The sequence below is a fragment of the Chiloscyllium plagiosum genome, chromosome 17 (assembly GCF_004010195.1).
Source record: "Chiloscyllium plagiosum isolate BGI_BamShark_2017 chromosome 17, ASM401019v2, whole genome shotgun sequence".
Lineage (NCBI taxonomy): Eukaryota > Metazoa > Chordata > Chondrichthyes > Orectolobiformes > Hemiscylliidae > Chiloscyllium > Chiloscyllium plagiosum.
This window is the reverse complement of record NC_057726.1, coordinates 38,976,274-38,996,333: the sequence shown is the minus strand read 5'-3', so window position 1 is coordinate 38,996,333 and position 20,060 is coordinate 38,976,274. Positions and strand designations below refer to the sequence as shown.

General features: G+C 41.8%; 1 protein-coding gene across 2 annotated transcripts in view; it reads left to right on the top strand.

Annotated features, from left to right (window-relative positions):
* Window positions 1–20,060, top strand: part of mylk3 (myosin light chain kinase 3) — a 91,199-nt gene that overhangs the window by 68,848 nt on the left and 2,291 nt on the right. For both annotated transcript variants that reach the window (XM_043706902.1, XM_043706901.1), the window contains exons 8-12: window positions 1,764–1,905; window positions 3,474–3,544; window positions 6,383–6,511; window positions 12,464–12,616; window positions 14,040–14,172. In XM_043706902.1, coding sequence (XP_043562837.1) covers window positions 1,764–1,905; window positions 3,474–3,544; window positions 6,383–6,511; window positions 12,464–12,616; window positions 14,040–14,172 — 628 coding nt within the window. The remainder of the gene's footprint in view (window positions 1–1,763; window positions 1,906–3,473; window positions 3,545–6,382; window positions 6,512–12,463; window positions 12,617–14,039; window positions 14,173–20,060) is intronic.

Sequence of the window (20,060 nt, the reverse complement as noted above, 5' to 3'; positions counted from 1 at the left end):
CCCCGAAGATTGCTAGCAAACCTACCTCCCAGGATATTGGTGCCCTTCTGGTTCAGGTGCAACCCGTCCTGTTTGTACAGGTCCCACCTTCCCCAGAATGCAGTCCAATTGTCCAAATACCTGAAGCCCTGAAGCCCTCCCTCCTACACCATCCTTGCAGCCACATGTTCAACTCACTCTCTCCCTATTCCTTGCCTCACTGTCACGTGGCACCGGCAACAACCCAGAGACGACGACTCTGTCCGTCCTAGGTTTTAGCTTCCAGCCTAACTCCCTGAGCTCTTGGATGACCTCCCCACCTCTCTTCCTACCTATGTCGTTGGTGCCAATGTGCACCACGACTTCTGGCTGCACACCCTCCCCCTTAAGGATTCTGAAGACACGGTCCGAGACGTCTCGGACCCTGGCACCCGGGAGGCAACAAACCATCCGAGAGTCTCGCCCATGTCCACAGAATCGCCTGTCTGTCCCTCTAACTATAGTCTCCTATAACTAGCGCTCTCCCCCTCTCCCCCTTTCCCTTCTGGGCCTCAGAGCTGGACCTCGTGCCAGAGACCCCGTCACTGCAGCTTACCCATGCTCGGCCGTCCCCCCCAACAGTATCCAAAGCGGTATACTTATTGTTGAGGGGAACGACCACAGGGGATCCCTGCACTGCCTGCTTCCTCCCCTTCCCACCTCTAACTGTTACCCAGCTACCTCTGTTCTCTGGCGTAACTATGTCCCTGTAGCTTCTATCTATCACCCTCTCAGCCTCTCGAATAATCTCAGTTCATCCAACTCCATCTCCAGTTCCCTAACCTGGTCTGTGAGGAGCTGGAGCTGGCTGCACTTCCTGCAGATGAAGTCGGCAGGAGCATTGCTGGTCACCCCTACCTCAAACATCCTGCAGGAGGAACATTCCACTGCCTGCGCTGCCATAACTCTACACTTAGTCTCCAAAACAAGAACTTACCTGTTCAGCCGACTGAGTCCTTTTTTTTAGGTTAGAGGAGGAGGGAAGGTGGGAGACACTACACGTGTAGTGTCTTGGGTTCCTTCTCCACTCAAACTTCTTACCTTCCCAGAAGCCTCTGTTGACGACTTCAGGGTTCCCGCTCCTAGTCGAAAAAAAACAGACTGCGAAAAGAAAAACGTTAATTTAAACTGGTCTCTGATTACCTTCCGGCTCCCCTCTCTGTGCGCCCGCTGTAGCACTGAGTCTTCTTGGATTGGGTCACTGTCAAATCACCCAACATATTGCTAAATAGCTCTGTCAATGAAAAAATGTCAGAACTAATTGGAAAGCTCAGCAACTACCTCCATAATGACTAATATAACATCTGAAATAAAATCAAAACAGACAGAAAAACTTCAGATATGTCTACAGTCAAGTCAGCCTCAGCACGGTTTAAGCGCACAGATGCAAATCTCAATCTAGAGATTGGAACAGAAAGTTTAAACTGGTTTTTGCTTACAGATCTGAGTGATTGTGGCACTGAGCAAAGTCAGAATTTTCAGTGAGATATGAAATCAAGTCCCCATTTTTCCTTTTAGCTGCACGTTACAGTTCCCACAGTACCAAATGAGGAATAAGTTGTCAGAGGAAATATATGCGAGGGAGAGAGGGAATATCAGTAACTTTGTTCCATATACCGCCAAGCTCTTAAAAAGCAAACATTAGGAACAAATCTCCTGAGACTATTTAAAATATCTGTTTATATAATGCAAGAAGTAATTGAGATGCATGATTAAATTACTTCATAAGATTGTGTTAATTGCAGTGTTGGAGGCGGAGAGTTGTTTGACCGAATTATTGATGAAAACTATAATCTGACAGAACTGGATACAATCATCTTTGTGAAGCAAATCTGTGAAGGTGTTCAATATTTACATCAACAATATGTCCTTCACTTGGATCTTAAGGTATGTTTAATTCCCACAGACCCGCCTCCATTTCTAAAACCACAACTAAATGATTTTTTATTTAACGATTTTTTTGTTTATATGTAAAAATGTGATTGGTGAACTTGAATTTTACTTTGAATTATCAATCTTGCTGCTGTAAATTGGTTAGTGGTATGGACGCATAGAATGATTGCAGAATAGAAGGTGGCCATTTGGCCTGTCAGATTTGTACTGGCTCTCTGTAAGAAAAAACACTCCAAGTTCTACTTCCCCACCTCCATAAGTCTGTCTGACAGCACAGCAGATGTTGCAACATTGTGGTGTATAAGTGGATGCATGGTGTTCAACATTTACTCCAGGTCCCATGAAAGTTTTATGATATATAATTAAACATGGCCAAGGAACCTTTTACAAATTACCACCTACTGCTCTCCTTTAACTGACGAATTAGTTTGCCTCCACATCGAACATCAGTTAACAGAAGCACTAAGGGCTGTAAGGGCACAGAATGTACTCTGGGTGGGGATGTCAATGGCCTTCAGCAGGAGTGATTTGGGATCCCAGTGCTGACTGAACTGACCACATCCTAAAGCCTTGTTTGGGTCTGCATTAAATGGTGAGAAAATGATGAGCCTGCTCTGACATTTGATACGAACATGGTTGATGTCACAACATAATCTGCTTGTTGACACTCAGTTTTGGTTCTGACAGAGCCACTTGGTTTCTGAACTCATTAAAGTCTTGGAATAATTATGACTGAAAGAGGTGAACTCAAGAGAGGAGGTGAGAGTGATTGTCTTTGACAACAAGACAGCATTTGACTGATTTTGACATTAAGCAGCCCTGACAACATTGCAGTAAATGGGAACTAGATGAAAAATTCTTCCCTTATTACCTTGTCAAAAACCTCAAGCATTTTAAACTCCTGACAAATTCACGCTGTTTTTCCAGGATTAGCATTTATCAAAAGGACTGCTGATATTGTTCCAAATTATTGTTCTCAAAACTTTCCTACCACTGTAATACTAGCTAATCCGGAGTTGCTGGGCTTATCCTTGCACCCATTATTGAACAGGATGTAATACTTGTAATGACTTAATTCAAGAGAAATTTTATTAACTTAAAAGGTGTTGACGGCGTAAAATGATGTAAACTTACTTAAAATCAAATCAGTTTACCTGATAATACTGCAGAGATAATTGCCTGAAAGACAGATATTTCCAACGAGTGGTAATGAAAAGCTTCACACATTTATCGCATGGCAATACCTTGAATCCCACATGAGTCCATGTGGTCAATGCACAGATTGATACAGGGAAAATTGACATTTAGGTCATCTTAGGACTCTTGGATCCTATCAGCTATGGAGTGACAGAAGCTTAGAAGTTGGCATTTAGCCTCTTGCCTGAGTAATTGGGATGGAAAATTGCATCACAAATAAAGAAGCAAATAAGTTTTTTTGTGTAATGGGTGGTTGTTGGATAGTACTGGCGTTTGAGTTGTCATGTGATGCCTCAACAAATTTGAAACTTCTGCATGCTCCAGGATCTGTGATTTCATTCAAATGTCTTCCTTGTCTCCCACAGCCAGAAAACATTTTGTGTGTAAACAACACAGGAAATCAAATCAAAATTATTGATTTTGGTCTGGCTAGAAGGTAAGAGCTATAGTATAATTATAAATTGTTTGATTCAAATATTCTACAGTGCAAGGAATCTATTTGGCAATGTTAACCCATAAATAGACTGGAATCTAATCGAGGGTTTGCGGGTGGTTTATATAGGAATAACAGATCCTCCGGAGTGAGTTGCAGAATGGAATCTAAATGAGGGGTTCAGGGTGTGTTACATACAGAACAACAGATACCCGGGAGTGAGTTACAGACTGGAACCTAATTGAGGGATTCGAGGTGCTAAATTGCCCCTGGTGTTCATGAATGTGTAGATTAAGTGCATTAGTTATGGGAAATGTAGAGTAATAGGGTAGGGGAATGGGTCTGGTTGGTATACTCCTCAGATGGTTGGTGTGGACTTGTTGGGCCAATTGTAGGGACACTGTAGGGACTCTATGATGTTTGATTATCTAAATAATCTATAAATCATAGGCATAATGTGAAAATTGGTTCTTCAAAACTAAAATATTATAGATTAAACACCTAAATGCTCATCATTCAGTTTGTGTGAACACCACTCAGTCTAGGACAGAGGTTTTCTGACTGAGATGGCCTCACATTTGAGCCTTGCTTCACATTGAATAAAGGTTAAAAAGTAAATTGTTAAAATTGGTATCAGAGCATCTAAGCAAAAGAGAAAAAAATCAGGCAGAGTTCCTTGTTATGCTTGCCATCTAGTGACTAATGCTGGGAAGTGCAGATATATGACTGAAGACAGAATCGGGTTGACTATAATGCTTCTGCATTCAAAAGTCTGCCCACAATTTCAAAAGTAGCAGTTGAATAGTCAAGGAGGAAGGGAGATGTGAAATTACATTTTCTATGCAATGTCTAATGTATTAGATTGGATGCAGTGATGATCTGCTGCAATTATAGCCCAAATCTTCTAGCAGTTAGTGTTAGCTTATAGCTCTGCTCCTACTTTTCTGGAGTGAAGCTCGACATTTCAGGCCTGGTCCATCAATCTAGCTTTTACAGAAATGGTGGACCAGTTTTTCTTTGAGCACCTTCCTGGTAGTGCTGGATTAGCAGCAGAAGACAAGCTTCACCCAGTGCTTAAGGCAATAACTATTATATATACTGTATACTTCAAAACTTGGGGATATTTTAACACCTTTCCATCATGTTTGTGAGTAGAATATAAGAGTGAATAGATAAGGGGATAGGGAACAGCTGAATGTAAGTGGGTAAATTAAGTGGATGAAGATGGCAGTGGGTGTGGTGGGTCAGATTGTGGAGTAAATTGGAGGGTGTTGAGTTTATGGGCTAATCTGATTGGTCAGATGAGAGTCAATATGTCAGGAAGAAGCATGGTGTTTGGGGGGAGGTTAGGGAGAGCAGGGTGAAGTGGGACCTGTTAGCTTGGTCTAGGGGAAGGGGGTGATAGACGTTCAAAGGATGCTCGAAGATCTGGACGCAAATTTTCACTTTCTGCTTCAATTGAACCTCCAATGATAGTTAAATATTAACAACTTTCATGAGCACAGTTTCACTTCAGGATAACCACTTTCGCACTGGTTGTGGACAAGTGGACCTCTTGTAAAAATACCTTTGTTATTGATACAGATCATCTCTGACAGTCTCTATTACAATTCACACAAGCATGATTGTTATGTCATAATTGTAACTTTGGATTATTATGCTGATGCAAATCTGTTCCACACCAAAAAGGGATGATTTAGCAAAATAGAAACGTCTTCAAATTACATAGTTTCCAATATCAGGATTCAGGAATATAAGGGGGACATAAATGTCAAGTCCTTTCTACCTTTACCTTTATGAAAAAAAAGTTCATCAAATTTTAGGTGTTTTCTTCCATACCATAATGTTAAAGATACAGATCAAGTAAACACACAGCAGTGAAGTAGCTGCGATATCGATGATCCATTGGTTTTTTTTGACCTTCTCAAACCAGAACAAATATATTCCAACAGTTTACCATGAAGGTTCTACCCCTTTAAATCTCATTATCATTATTTAGTAATAAGGAGCTGAAACTTAAATGCAATGTCAGCTATTATAGGAATTGTTTTGTTTGATAGGATAGAACAAATGGTTAACTATTAGGCAGTGTTACTATTTCAATATCTGTGACAGACAAAGTAAAAACTTTGGCAAATATATTCATGACAGTGGCTTGATTAACAAAACTTGTTTCAGTTATAAATGTCTTTTTGATTATTAGAATTACAAATTCCATTAAAGAGCAAAAAAAGACCTAATTTGTAATGGGTTTACTTCCTTGAGTAAACTCTTCTCCAGCCAAATCAATGGAAGTTATGTTAAGGCCTCTTTCAATGTCAATCTGTGAGATGTTCTAGCAATACTTGCTCTCTAATTTTACCAGCCTTGAATGACTTTAATCAGTTATAGTTAGGCAGCGTTCAGAATATGATCCATGGGGAGTTGAGGAAACAGCCTGGACACAATCATGTAAGTATAATGATTTGGAGATGCCGGTGTTGGACTGGGGTGTACAAAGTTAAAAATCACACAACACCAGGTTATAGTCCAACAGGTTTAATTGGAAGCACACTAGCTTTCGGAGCGACGCTCCTTCATCAGATGATTGTGGCTGATCACAACCACCTGTGCTCCGAAAGCTAGTGCTTCCAATTAAACCTGTTGGACTATAACCTAGTGTTGTGTGATTTTTAACTATGTCAGTATAATGCAGACTTAAGGCTTTTCTGTTTTCCTAAAATATATTCCATCACCACAACATTGTGCTCCTTATGCAGCAGTAGAATATGAGAAATTACTCAAATACATGAAGAAGATCTGACTTGTAATGTTTGTTTAAACATTTTTGTTTGTTTTTAGGTATAAACCAAGAGAGAAACTGAAAGTTCATTTTGGTACCCCCGAATTCCTTGCTCCAGAAGTGGTGAATTATGATTATGTTTCATTCCCCACAGACATGTGGAGTGTGGGCGTCATCGCCTACATGTTGTATGTATTAAACACTTCTCAGAGAATCTGCTATCTCACATATCTTATAAGAATATGTTCAGAAGTGAATCCTGTTTAAAATTGGTGCAACAGTTAATTTAACAGTAAAGACAGGCCAATTAAATCTAGACTATTGGAACACATTGCTGTATCACCATTGTCATACCCACACCATAGGGTCTGCTCTCTTATTAGAGAGAAGCAACTGGTGTTGATTAAACCTGAGGACAACCAGATATCAGGCAAGGGAAGAGGTTGAGAAGGAGAGTCCTTCATGGTAACCTCAAACCAGTGATGGGAGTCAAACCCACATTGTTGGCTTCACACTACTCCGTAAACCAATGATCCAGCCAACTGAGCTAAACCAATTCCCATTGGGGCATATATGTTCTTATGACTGTGTACTCTATCTTTAATGCCTTGAAAGACAAACAGCATCAGGAATTCGAGGCAAACAGACTTTCTTTGATCAGTCCTAAAATCCATGTGACAGACAAGCTTACTAAACAAGGTCACTGAGAAGAGTGAGGCAACATTGCTTACCATCACTCATCTTATTTAATATCTTCAATATGTTGGGGAAGATCACAATGAGCATAATTAGATAATCTGTTATCGAGTCATGGAATAATTCAGCAGGAAACAGACGTTTCAGTCCAAATAGTTCACGTCGACCATGTTTCCAAACTGAACCAGTCCTGCCCGCTTGCATTTGGCCCATATCCCTCCAAACCTTTCCTATTCATTTACTTATCCAAATGTCTTTTAAATTGTACCTGCATCAACCACTTCCTCTGGCAATTCATTCCACACACTAACCACACTTTGTGTAAAAAGGTTAGCCCCTCCTGTCCTTCTTGTCCTTTGTCTTCTCACCTTAAAAATTTGCTCTGTAGTTTTGAACTCCTCCACTTTAGAGAAACGACCTTCACCATTCACCTCCTCTATGCCTCTCATGATTTTATTAACCTCTATATGGGCAGCACAGTGGCTCAGCATTGGCACTGATGCCCTACAGCACTAGGGAACCTGGTTCAATTCCAACCTTGAGTGACAGTCTGTGTGGAGTTTGCACCTTTTTTCTCTGCCTGCATTTCCTTTGGGTCTCCAGTTTCCTCCCATGATCCAAAAATGTGCAGGTTAGATGGATTAGCCATGCTAAATTACCCATAGTGTGTGCAGGCTAGGTGGATCAGCCATTGAAAATGCATGGTTACAGGGATAGGGTCGGGGAGTGTTCTGGAATACTCTTTGGAGGGTTGGTGTGGACCTGATGGGCCAAAAGGTTCTATTGAGTTCATCTCTCAACCTTCTACGCTCCAGTGAAAAATGTCCCAGCCTATTTTCATAACCCAAACCTTGCATTCCCTACAACATCCTAATAAATCTTTTCTGAACCCTCTCCAGTTCAATAATATCCTTCCTATAACAGTGACAAAAACCACACACAGTACACCAGAAGAGGCCTCACCAACGTCTGTACAACCTCAACTCCTATACTCAGATGTCTGAGCAATGAAGGCAAGCGTGCTAAACATCTTCTTAACCATCCTGTCTACCTATGATGCAAATTTCTAAGAATTATGTACCTGAATCCCAGATCTCTCTGTTCTAAAACACCACCCAGGGCCTTACTATTTATTGCGATCTTTACAAAGAACTGCAAAAATCCTTTCCATGGAATTACTTGGGAAATATTTGCATTTGATCCACCACCTTCATTTTAACATCTACCTTAAATTAATAATAATCATTCATTTCTCTACCTAAAATTTTAACTCAAAAACTAAGGAATAAGTGCTTTTATCGTTCTGGTTTGGTATTGTGTAAATTGGTTTGTCACCTTGGTGATATCACCACCATAAAAGTCCCTTGATTTGCCACCAGCTTTAAACAGTCATCAGGAGAGGAAAATGGCACACACAGAGATTACTAGATTTTTGTGGGCAACTTATTTTGAGGTCAGCAATGAATGCTTGTGCTTTGCTGCTCATTGCAAAATGCAAGCTTTTGACTTTTTCATTTGTACGAGAGTTAACTGGAACACTGAATAGTAGAAACACTGCACAGAAAATACACATACAGTATTAAGAAAGGACAACTTAGAAAAGCAGTAAGTGGTGCTGTACAGATAAGTCCTTGTGTAATCAGGAGAGGCCTTGCACAATACAGTAGAATGCAGAAACTTTACTGTCCTACTACAATGGAAGTCAGTTTTGATTCTGTGCTGTTTAGGTACCCGACATCATTAATGCCATGTTCTGACTTTTATGTATGTAGATAATTCTTATCGTAAATCTCTATAGAAATTGATGATAGCAAGATTATAGTCATATTATGCTAGTTTCTGAGGAAATCTGTAATCCTGTGATCCTAGCATGGGTGCTACATCAGTGAAGGCTCCCTCACTGTAATCTTCGCTATGTTACTTGTAGCTTAAGCTCAGAAGTAAGTACACACAATGAAGCTAGGAATGCAGTCCCTCCTCAGTCATTTCATACCATGTGCACAATTAAAATGGCTTTGTTTACTAATAACAATTCATGTGACTTTACCTTACAATGTCTGGCTGTGATGGATATAGGGCAATTGGAATGCTTCTGACTCACTGCAGCCATATATTAAGGGGAGCAAGCCTTTGCACTCTATTATGCAGATGCCTGCATCCAATGCAGATTGATGAGTGCCAGTATTCAAATTCATGATTCCTTTGTATGTACTTCAAGATAAAAAAGTGTTAAAAAATGGACAGCTGAGGGAAAAGTTAAAGTAAAAGTAGAAAATGCAAATAACTATGAATGGGGTAAGCATGAAAACAAGAATTGGGTACAGAAGTAGATCATTTAGCCCCATAAGCCTGCTCTGCCATTCAATAAGATCATGGTTGGTCTATTTGTGTTTCAAGCTCCATGTTCTCTTCTACATCTGATAGCACTGATTTCACTGCCCAACAACCATGGGTCCATTTGTATTGATAATATTTAATGATCTTGCTTTTGCCACCTTTGGAGGCTGAGTTCAGCAAAGAGTTCAGCAAACCAGAAATAAAACCAGAAAAATGCTAGAAATACTCATCAGCTTTGTCATCATATGAATTTTAGGTTAATGGCCTATCAACAGAACTGTAAAACATGTGGTATAATGGGTTGTTAAGGAAATAAAGGGGGGGGGGGTGCAAAAGAGGGAGTGCAAAAAAAAAGTATGGAAAGGAAGGCAAGAAAAATTAAATGACAAAAGGGGTGATGGGCAAAAGCAAAAGGGACTGTGAGGAGAACAAAAAACAAATGATTTTCTAAAAGAAGTGGGAGTGGGAAAAGTACAATTATCAGCAACAAAAGGAATGCAAAAGGAAAAAGGAAATCCTTCTACCATTGACAGTCCACAGGTATGGCTTTTGGTGTTGTCTGTCAACCAGCCAGCCCTAGACAAGGTAGAAGGAACACAGTCTGTAGTTGGCTTTTATAGGCCTCAACCTGCTAGACATCATTCTCAGGCCAGTCACATGCAGTCTCCACCACTGAAAGTGAGCAGTCTTCCACAAGCCATACTGCAAGGCTGTGTGCAATATAGGCACTAAGGAATACATATGCATGATAAGTTGACTTTTGTATGGAATACTGGGTGGTTTCATGTATACATTTAATTTGAAATATTTATATTTTGGTGCTTTAAATTTTGCATGAAGACCAAGCAATGGTCAGTGACCGGAAGGAAAGACCGTAACCATGACTTCATTTCTGCATTTGTCAAAAGTCCATTAGCTGGACATTGAGGGAGCAAAATCTATTTCTGTTATTTTATAGGCTGATTTCTCCTTATGAAGTAATATGTCTGCTATCAATGGCACCCTACACCATGGTTTCTATCCAGAGATAGAGAATGAAATGCATCTGTAATAGTGGGTTTCTGTGATTTCCTGTATGTGTCAGTGGACAGAAAACTGCAGCCTAGAAGGAGCCAGGTTGACACGACACTCACTTTATATCTGCTGGCAATGTAATTCTTGCCATTCTGTAGTTGTGGCAGATTTCAGTGAAGAATTCGTACTTAAAAAGAAAGGAATCTTACTGAAGTACAGATGTCTCACAGATTGTTCAGATAGCAAAGTTGTTCCCCATACACCTTGGGTAGTTACAGCTGCCTGCAGACATCTCCACTCCCTTCCTCCCACCTCCCCCCTCCATATCCCAGCTTGCAGCTCATCCTGCTTTGTGTGGCTTTCATTCATATTTCAAATTATTCTGAATCATAAAGGTAATAATTACTATTGTACTCATTTCCAGAGCTTTGAATGAAGCAAGAATCCTTGTTCATTTGCCACAATAAATCTTGTACAAGTTTGCAATTTAAAGCAATAACTTAAAGAACCAAACACTTACAGTTTTGTGCCAACTGCCAAAATAAATTAATCACCAATTTACTTAGAAGCGAGAGTGTGCAACACCATTGGTGACTCTTCAGATATTGAATAGTCTCCTGCCCAAATACAGCAAGAAATAGACAACATTCAGGCATGGATTAATGGGGGTCAAGAAAAACATTGTGGTACATAGTGCCAGGCAATAACCATTTCCAACAAACAAAAATCTAACCATTGCCTCTTGACATTCAATGGTATTACTGAATTCTCCATTATCAACATGCTGGGGGTTGCCATTGACCAGAAACTGAATTAGATCAGCCACATAGGGACTGTGACTACAAGAGGAGCTCCGAGGCTTGGAAGTCTGCATTGAGCAACTTACACTCCAAAGCCTGTCCACTAACCACATGATACAAGTCATGAGTGTAATGGAATATTACCCCCTTGCCTGCATGAGTGCAACTTCAACAACACCCAAAATCCTTCACACCATCTCAGATAAAGTAGACAGTTTGATTGGCATCCCATTTAACACCTTCAACATTAACTCCCTACACCATCAGAGGCTGCAGTGTGTACAATTTACAAGATGCATTGCAACATCTCCTTCAAGAACACTTTCCAAATCTGTGGCTGCTGGAAGGACAACAACAGCACAACCGATGTTAAATTACCACCTGCATACCATTGTGACTTGAAATTATATTGCCTTTCCTTCACTGTTGCTGGATCATAAACCTGGAACACACTCCCTAACAACACTGTGAGTGTACTTACCTGCAATTCAAGAAGGTAGCCTACCACCACCTTGTCAAGGGCAATTAGATATGGGCAATAAATGGTGGTCCAGCCAGTGCTACCCCCATTCTATGAATGAAAAAGAAACAAATCCCTCCAAAAAATGTTTGTGTAGGAATCCTCCTGAGCAGAACACATGACCAGCTGTGCAGTTTAAAAATGGCGTAGGCCAGACAATTGAGTTCTAAAATAACCCAGCCAGTGTCAGACCCATATTGCAGATGGATTGACATCATGACATTACCACATTGCATATATCCAGTAGCGATTCACTGTTAACATCCCCATAAGTATGGGACTCAGTGAAACTTGTTTGGTGTGCATGCACCTCAGACACTTTGCCCCCAAATCAGCAATCTGTGACCAAAGGAAACTGGTGCTGCTGAAATAAAAACAGACACTTCTGGAAAAGTTCAGTATTACAGTTCTGTATTGCTCTGTTGGGAACAGTCCCCAAACTGATTCAAGACTGTGACCCTGTTTCGCTCTTCACAGACTGGCTGAATGTTTCAGTGATATCGTTTTTATTTCAGATCTACAGCATTGTGCTTTTATTACTAATACTATTGGTTCCAATATCAGACTAACTAGGTTTTAGAGTCATAGAAATGTGCAGCACATAAAATGGCCCTTCAACCGATCATGTCTGTGCCAGTCAAAAACAACCACCTAGCTATTCTAATCCTATGTTCTAGCACATGGCCTGTAGGCTTGGCCAATTTCTATTTGTTAAATTTAATAAAATTGTTGATTCTATACCCAAGTATGTGATGAATGTCTATTTTTTCTAGGGTGAGTGGCTTGTCCCCTTTCCTGGGTGATCATGACACTGAAACCATGAACAATATTATTAATGCAAACTGGGAATTTGATGCAGAAGGATTTGAAAGTGTGTCTGAAGAAGCAAAAGATTTTGTTTCAAACCTCCTTGTTAAAGAAAAGAGGTATGACAAATAAAATATAATTGTCCTTGCAGAGATTTCTCCCTTTTAAGGTTTATGAGAGACTAAATTCAAATTTGTTGAGCCAGCTCTATAGGATCCAAGATAAATTTTTCCAGATTCCTAAATTGACCAGTTTGCTGTGTATGACTGCCTGAAATAAAAGTTACTGGGAAAAAAATATACTAAAGAAAGTAATGAAACGTCTTTCTTTTAAATATTTGATGGGCTGAGGGCTTAGCCTTTCTTTTGGATGCTGGTGTGAAAGTCAAATTTCATGTTAAATGGAAATCCTGTGAACAAAGCAAGCTTCCTTCTAGGTAATGAGGAAAAGTAATCTGGTCGGATCTAGTGATTTATGTTCCAAACATAAAGGAACTGGGTCTTTTCCCTTTTCTTTATGTATAATGGTGCCAATTAATCCTCCACAGAAAGGTTCCTGTCAGCTGTCTCCAATGAGTTATTATTTCATTGTTACATAATCACCAGGGTTGTTTAATCTGTTCATTAATTTGGAAATTTCACTTTTCCTCCCACACAACCACAATGTGAGTTCATTAACGAATCCTCTCAGTATTGCAGATGTTGTAAAGCACTGAAACTTGTAAAAGAGGAAGAGTTTGAACATTTCCCTCAATTGTTTAAAATGGAATAGACAAATGTGTAAAATGTAGCTATTTAACTTTGCACTGCACAACAGCAATGCCCTACTTTAATGCATGGCTTTGATGACAAAAGACGTTTTAGTCACCCTCCGACAGAAGCCTCATTATTAAATGCAGATTGGTCTTCTATGCTGGATGTGACACATTGATGGATTTTTGACCAATTCCTAAGTAGGGAGTAGCCAGGTTGTCCTCAAACAGAGCTGATATGAAGTCGGCACTTATTTAAAGGTAAATTAGAAAACAAAACTTTTCGTCGAAAATGTTCATGGGACAAAAGCAGGCATACTCCTGATCACTGAGGCTCCCCCTTCACTTCTTCAAGGTTACCTTGTCATTAACAATCTTTCCTTGATACAGGCAGAGCCATTCTATTAGAAACATCTGGTAGACACTTTCTGTTCAAAATAGGTAGAAGCTTTCTGGTGGTGTTCAATGGAGGTCCAACATTGAACATCTGCCAGTCATCCAACAAGGTGCCCCCAGGGGTTGCTGACAGCTGTTCTTGGGAGTTAAAATTGTTTCTTTGCATATAGTATTTCTACAAAAAATACATGTCATGCTTTGAAATGAAGAGCCAAGAATTTTTCATTGCATTTCCATTTTACTGATTTGTGGCAAGACTGAGTGGTTGGGGACGTGCATGTTCTAGAGGGAGAACCTGTTTAACAAATCTAGATTTCACTCTGCAAAATTGTCTACAGAATGGCTCGCATATACTTCCTTCCAGTATTAATACTGTATATTTTTAACATTACTAGTAACAGATTCAGTGCAGGACAATGTCTGAAACACAGCTGGCTTAACAATTTACTCGAAAAAGCAAAGAAGTGCAGGGTTCGACTCAAATCGCAAGTGATGCTGCGGAAGTACATCACACAACGCTTATGGAAGGTAATACATTGGTTTGTTTTCATTTCAGTCATTTTGATGATGAGAACGTTAAATAGTAAACCCGACGCAACATGCTTACATGACTTACAAATAATCCCATTTATGGCTCAGCTTCCCATCTACAGCAAACACTTAAAGCCAGTTTTGTTAAGCTCCTTTTGCAGATGGGACTGGATTTCAAAAGGAATTCTTTAATGGGATGGCAATGTTGCTGGAAAGGTCAGCATTTGTTGCCCATTCCTAATTGCCCTTTAACTGAATGGATTGAGAAGGCCATTTCAGACAGCACATAAGAATCAACTACACTACTATAGGTCACAGTGCCACTTGTAGGCCAAACTAGTTAAAGATTGAAGATTTCCTTCCCTCAAGTTAGTTTTTTATAACAAACAATGATAGTTTCATGGTCAGCACCAATGAGACTAGCTTTCTGATTCCAGGTTTTATTAACGTGATTTGACCCTGCTTCCTTACAGCATTAGTCCAGTGATATCACCACTTCACCACAATATCTTCAACATATTAATAATGTCAGTATGTATTGAATGTTAGGTTGTAACTTTGCTCGTTGAGCTGGTGGAATTGTTTTCAGACATTTCATCACCATGCTAGGTAACATCATCAGTGAGCTTCCGGTGAAGAGTTGGTGGACTGTCCCGCTTGCTATTTTTCTGTCTCGGCGGGTGATATCATTTCCGGTTCTGTTTCTGAGAGATTGGTAATCTATATGTTTGTTAATAGAGTTCTGGTTTGAATGCCAAGCCTCTAGGAATTCCCGTTCATGTCTTTGTTTAGCCTGTCCCAGGATGGATGTATTGACCCAGTTGAACTGGTGCCCCTCTTTGTCTGTGTGTGTGGATACCATGATAGTTGGTCATGTCTTTCGGTGGCTAGTTGGTGCTCATGTATCCTGATGGCTAGTTTCCTGCCTGTCTGTCCAATGCAATGTTTTTTGCAGTCCTTGCAGGTTACTTTGCATATGAAGATTGTTCTGCTGTTTGTTGGTACAGGGTCCTTTAAATTCATCAGGTGCTGTTTCAGTGTGGTGAGAGGTTTGTGGGCTACCATGGTGCCTAGGAGCCAGAGTAGTCTGGTTGTTATCTCTGAGATGTCTTTGATGTATGACAGACTGGCTCGAGTCTCTGGGCATGTTGTGTCTTCCTGTTTAGGTCTGTTGTGTAGTAGTGGGCAGACTGTGCTTATCAAGTATCCATTGTTCCTGAATACATTGCATAGGTGTTTTTACTCAGCTTCTCGTAGTTCCTGGGTGCAGCGGTATGTTGTGGCTCATTCAACTAATGTCCTGATGCAGCTCCATTTATGGGTGTTGGGAGGTTTGCTCATGTAGTTGAGTATCTGGTCAGTGTGGCTTTCCTGTAAATACTCGTCTGCAGCTCTCTGTTGGCTTTTCGTTCTGCTGTGACATCTAGGAAGGGGAGTCGGTTATTGGTCTCTTCCTCTTTGGTGAATTTTATACTGGTAAGGGATGTTGTTTATGTGTTTGTGAGTTTCTTCTAATTTGTTACATTTTGTGAAGTGGATAGCGAGGCACAGATCTAGTAGTTTGAAGTCATCGTCGTATGAGGGATGAACTTCAACCACAGGGACGTGATAAAAAGGACTTCCAAGCAGCACTGGAATCCACCCTGAAAGACAACTGACTTACAGAAGAAACCCAGCAGGCCATCACACAGATATTAGCACCAACATTAAGCAGGAAGAAAGAAGGGAACACCCTCAACACTCTGGAAAGGAAAGCCCTGGAAGGACTCAGAAATGACAGAAATATTGTAATCCTATCTGCAGACAAAGGGCGCATGACTGTCATCCTGAACAGATTGCAATACATTGAAAAAGCTACTTGCCAATACTGACACTTAGGAACAGGTGGCGATGGACCCGACTCTACAGCTAGAAAACCACATTACAGCATCCCTGAGGAAACTACACAAGACAGGTGAAAATAACAAGACAGACCTCCAAAGAATGAAACCGGAAGGATCCAACACACTCTGTTTCTATGGATTAGCAAAGGTTCATAAACAAGGGGCCCCCCTCAAACTCATAGTCTCACTTCTTAGCAGACCGATATACAGACCAGCAAGGGAGCTACAACACAAACTGAAACACCTGGTAGAAGACGCAACCCACTCCATCCAATCAACCCAGGAATTCCTTAACATCATTAAAGACACCAAGGTAGAGGCCAACGAGGTCATGGTTTTCTTCAATGTGTCGACTCTATTCACATCAATAAACATCACTCCAGCCAAAGACACATTGGCCTCACTGCTAGACGGACCAAGGACACAAACACCTGACAGTACCAACTCCATCAGCAAGAACAGCATCCTCAAACTACTAGACCTGTGCCTCACAAATCACTTCACCTTCAATGACAAGATCTACAAACAAATCAATAGGACGCCTGTGGGATCACCAACATCAGGACTTATAGCAGAAGCAGTTATTCAGAGGTTAGAACAAACAGCCCTTCCCATGGTCCAGCCCACGTTTTGGGTCTGCTTTGTGGATGACAACTTTGTCATCACAAAATGCTTCAAATTAGAAGAAACCCACATAAGCAACATCCCTTCCTGGTATAAAGTTCACCAAAGAGGAAGAGAACAATCACAGACTCCCCTTTCTAGACAGCACAGTAGAACGAAAAGCCAATGGAGAGCTGGAGACCAGTGTTTACAGAAAAGCCACACACGCTCCAGAACCTCAACTACAGGAGCAAATATCCCAATACCCACAAATAGAGCTGCATCAGGACATTATTTAAATAAGCCATAACACACTGCAGCACCCAGGAACTACAAGAGGCTGAGGAAAACACCTATACAACATATTCAGTAACAATGGGTACGCAAAAAGCGCAGTCTGCCCATTCCTACACAACAGACCTAAACAGGAAGACACAAGATGCCCAGAGACTCTAGTCACCCTAACGTACATCAAAGACACCTCAGAGATGACGAACAGACTACTCCGGCCCCGAGGAAACATGGTAGTCCATGAACCTACCACCACATTGAAGCATCTCCTGATGAATGTAAAGGACCCTGTACCAACAACCAGCAAAACGAACGTCATATACAAAATATCCTGCAAGGACAACAACAAACATTACATTGAACAGACGGGCAGGAAGCTAGCCACCAGCATACATGAGCACCAACTAGCCACCAAAAGACATGACCAACTATCACTGGTATCCACACACACAGATGAAAAGGGACATCAGTTCGACTGGGACAATACATCCGTTCTGGGACAGGCTAAACAAAGACACGTATGGGAATTCCTAGAGACCTGGTGTTCAACCCGGAACTCCATTAACAAACATATAGATTTGGATCCCATTTCCTAGCCTCTTAAAAACAGGACATGATATCACCCATCACAATAAACCAAGCCAGATAAATAGCAAGTGGGACAGAATACCAAGGCTTTACTGGAGGCTCACTGATGATGTTACCTAGCATGGTGACAAAAATATCTGAAAACCAATCCACCAGCTCAACGAGCAAAGTTATACCCTGATCCACAACCTTAACTACAAATCTTCTCCAAATTCTCAACATTGCTTGTTGTTATCAGCTAGGATAATTTTATTACTGGAAAAGTCAGATCCCTCTTAAATACAGTGATTTTCTTTTGCAAGAATCCCAATTGTTATGATCCCAGCTGATATTATTGCTGGACAAGTCAGGCTACAACTGAAATCTGGCTTGATTGGTTTTATTTAACAAAATAAAATATGATCGATGTGGTATTTTACTAAAACACAGCATGCAATGCTGCAGATCTGATTTTAACAATAAAACAGATATTTATTTTGCAATAGTAAAGATGATGAAATAGAATGAACCAAGATATTCTATGACTCCACATATCACACAATTTGAAAGATTTCTAAACACACAATAACATGCAATCCCTTTACAGTATTCAAAATAGGGAGTCTGTTTTGCACGGGTCATGAGGATGGTGCTGAGCTGGAAGGTTGGAACTGGGGTAATGTCGGGGGAGGGGGAATGAGGAAACTGGTGAAGTCCACATTGATGCCCTGGGTGAAGGGTTCCACGGTGGACGATAAGGCGTTCTTCTTCCAGGCGTCGGGTGGTGAAGAAGTGGCAATGGCGGAGGCCCAGGACCTGCATGTCCTCGGCAGAGTGGGAGGGGGAGTTGAAGTGTTGGGCCACGGGGCGATGGGGTTGGTTAGTACAGGTGTCCCGGAGATGTTCTCTAAAGCACTCTGTGAGAAGGCGTCCTCCCAATGTAGAGGAGACTGCATTGGGAGCAATGGATACCATAAATGATACGTGTGGAAGTGCAGGTGAAACTTTGATGGATGTGAAAGGCTCCTTTGGGGCCTTGGATGGAGGTGAGGGGGGAGGTGTGGGCACAGGTTTGCAGGGTGGCAGGGGAACATGCCAGGAAGGGAAGGGTGAGTTGTTGGGGGGGCGTGGACCTGACATGTAGTTCGCAGAGGGAACGGTCTTTGTGGAAAGCAGACAGGGGTGGGGAGGGAAGTATATCCCTGCTGGTGAGGTCCATTTGTAAGTGGCGGAAATGTCAGCGGATGATGCGGTTTATGTGGAGATTGAAGGGATGGAAGGTGAGGACCAGGGGAAGAGCTCTGTCCTTGTTGCGGTTGGAGGGGTGGGGTTCGAGGACGGAGGTGTGGGACGTGGATGAGATGTGTTCGAGGGCATCTTCAACTATGTGGGAGGGGAAATTTCAGTCTTTAAAGAAGGAGGCCATCTGGTGTGTTCTGTGGTGGAACTGGCCCTTTTGGGAGCAGATGTGGCGGAGGCGAAGGAATTAGGGATACAGAAGAGCATTTTTTCAGGAAGTAGCATGGGAGGTGTAATCCAGGTAGTTGTGGGAGTCGGTGGGTTTGTAAAAAAATCTGCTCCCAGGAGTGCCAGTTCCACCACAGAACACGCCAGATGGCCTCCTTCTTTAAAGACCGAAATTTCCCCTCCCTCGTGGTTTGTGAAAAATGTCAGTGTTGAGTCGGTCCTCGTGGATGGAGATGGAGAGGTCTAGGATGGCGGATGGAAGTGTGGGGATATGTTTGGGACACCACCCACGCCCTCCATCTCCTCCAAGCCTTCCATTTCCCTGGTCCCCAATGCCTCATTTTCACTATGGACATTCAGTCCCTCTACACATCCAATCCGCCATGACCAGGGCCTCCAGCCCTCTATTTCTTCCTCTTCCGACATTCCCACCAGTACGCTTCCACTGACACTCTTATTCATTTGGCTGAACTGGTCCTCACCCTCAACAATTTCTCCTTCCAATCTCTCACTTCCCCCAGACGAACAGGGTATGCCTGTCTCTTTGTCAGCTATGTAGAACAGTCCATCTTCCGGAGTTACACCGGCACCACTCCCCACCTCTTCCTCCGCTACATTGATGACTGCATCAGCACCACCTCATGCTCCCATGAGGAAGTCGAACAGTTCATCAACTTCACCAACACATTCCACCAGACCTTAAATTCACCTGGACCATCTCTGACACTTCCCTCCCCTTCCTGGACCTCTCCATCTCCATCCATGAGGGCCCACTAAACACTGACGTTTTTTACAAACCCACCGACTCTCACAACTACCTGGATTATACCTTCTCCAATTCTACTTCCTGCTAAAATGCCATCCCGTATTGCCAATTCCTCCACCTCCGCCGCATCTGCTCCCAGGAGGGCCAGTTCCAACACAGAACACACCAAATGGCCTCTTTCTTTAAAGACCGAAATTTCCCCTCCCACCTGGTTGAAGATGCCCTCCAACGCATCTCATCCACATCCACATCCCACATCTCCACCCTCGAATTCCACCCCTCCAAACGGAACAAGGACAGAACCCCCC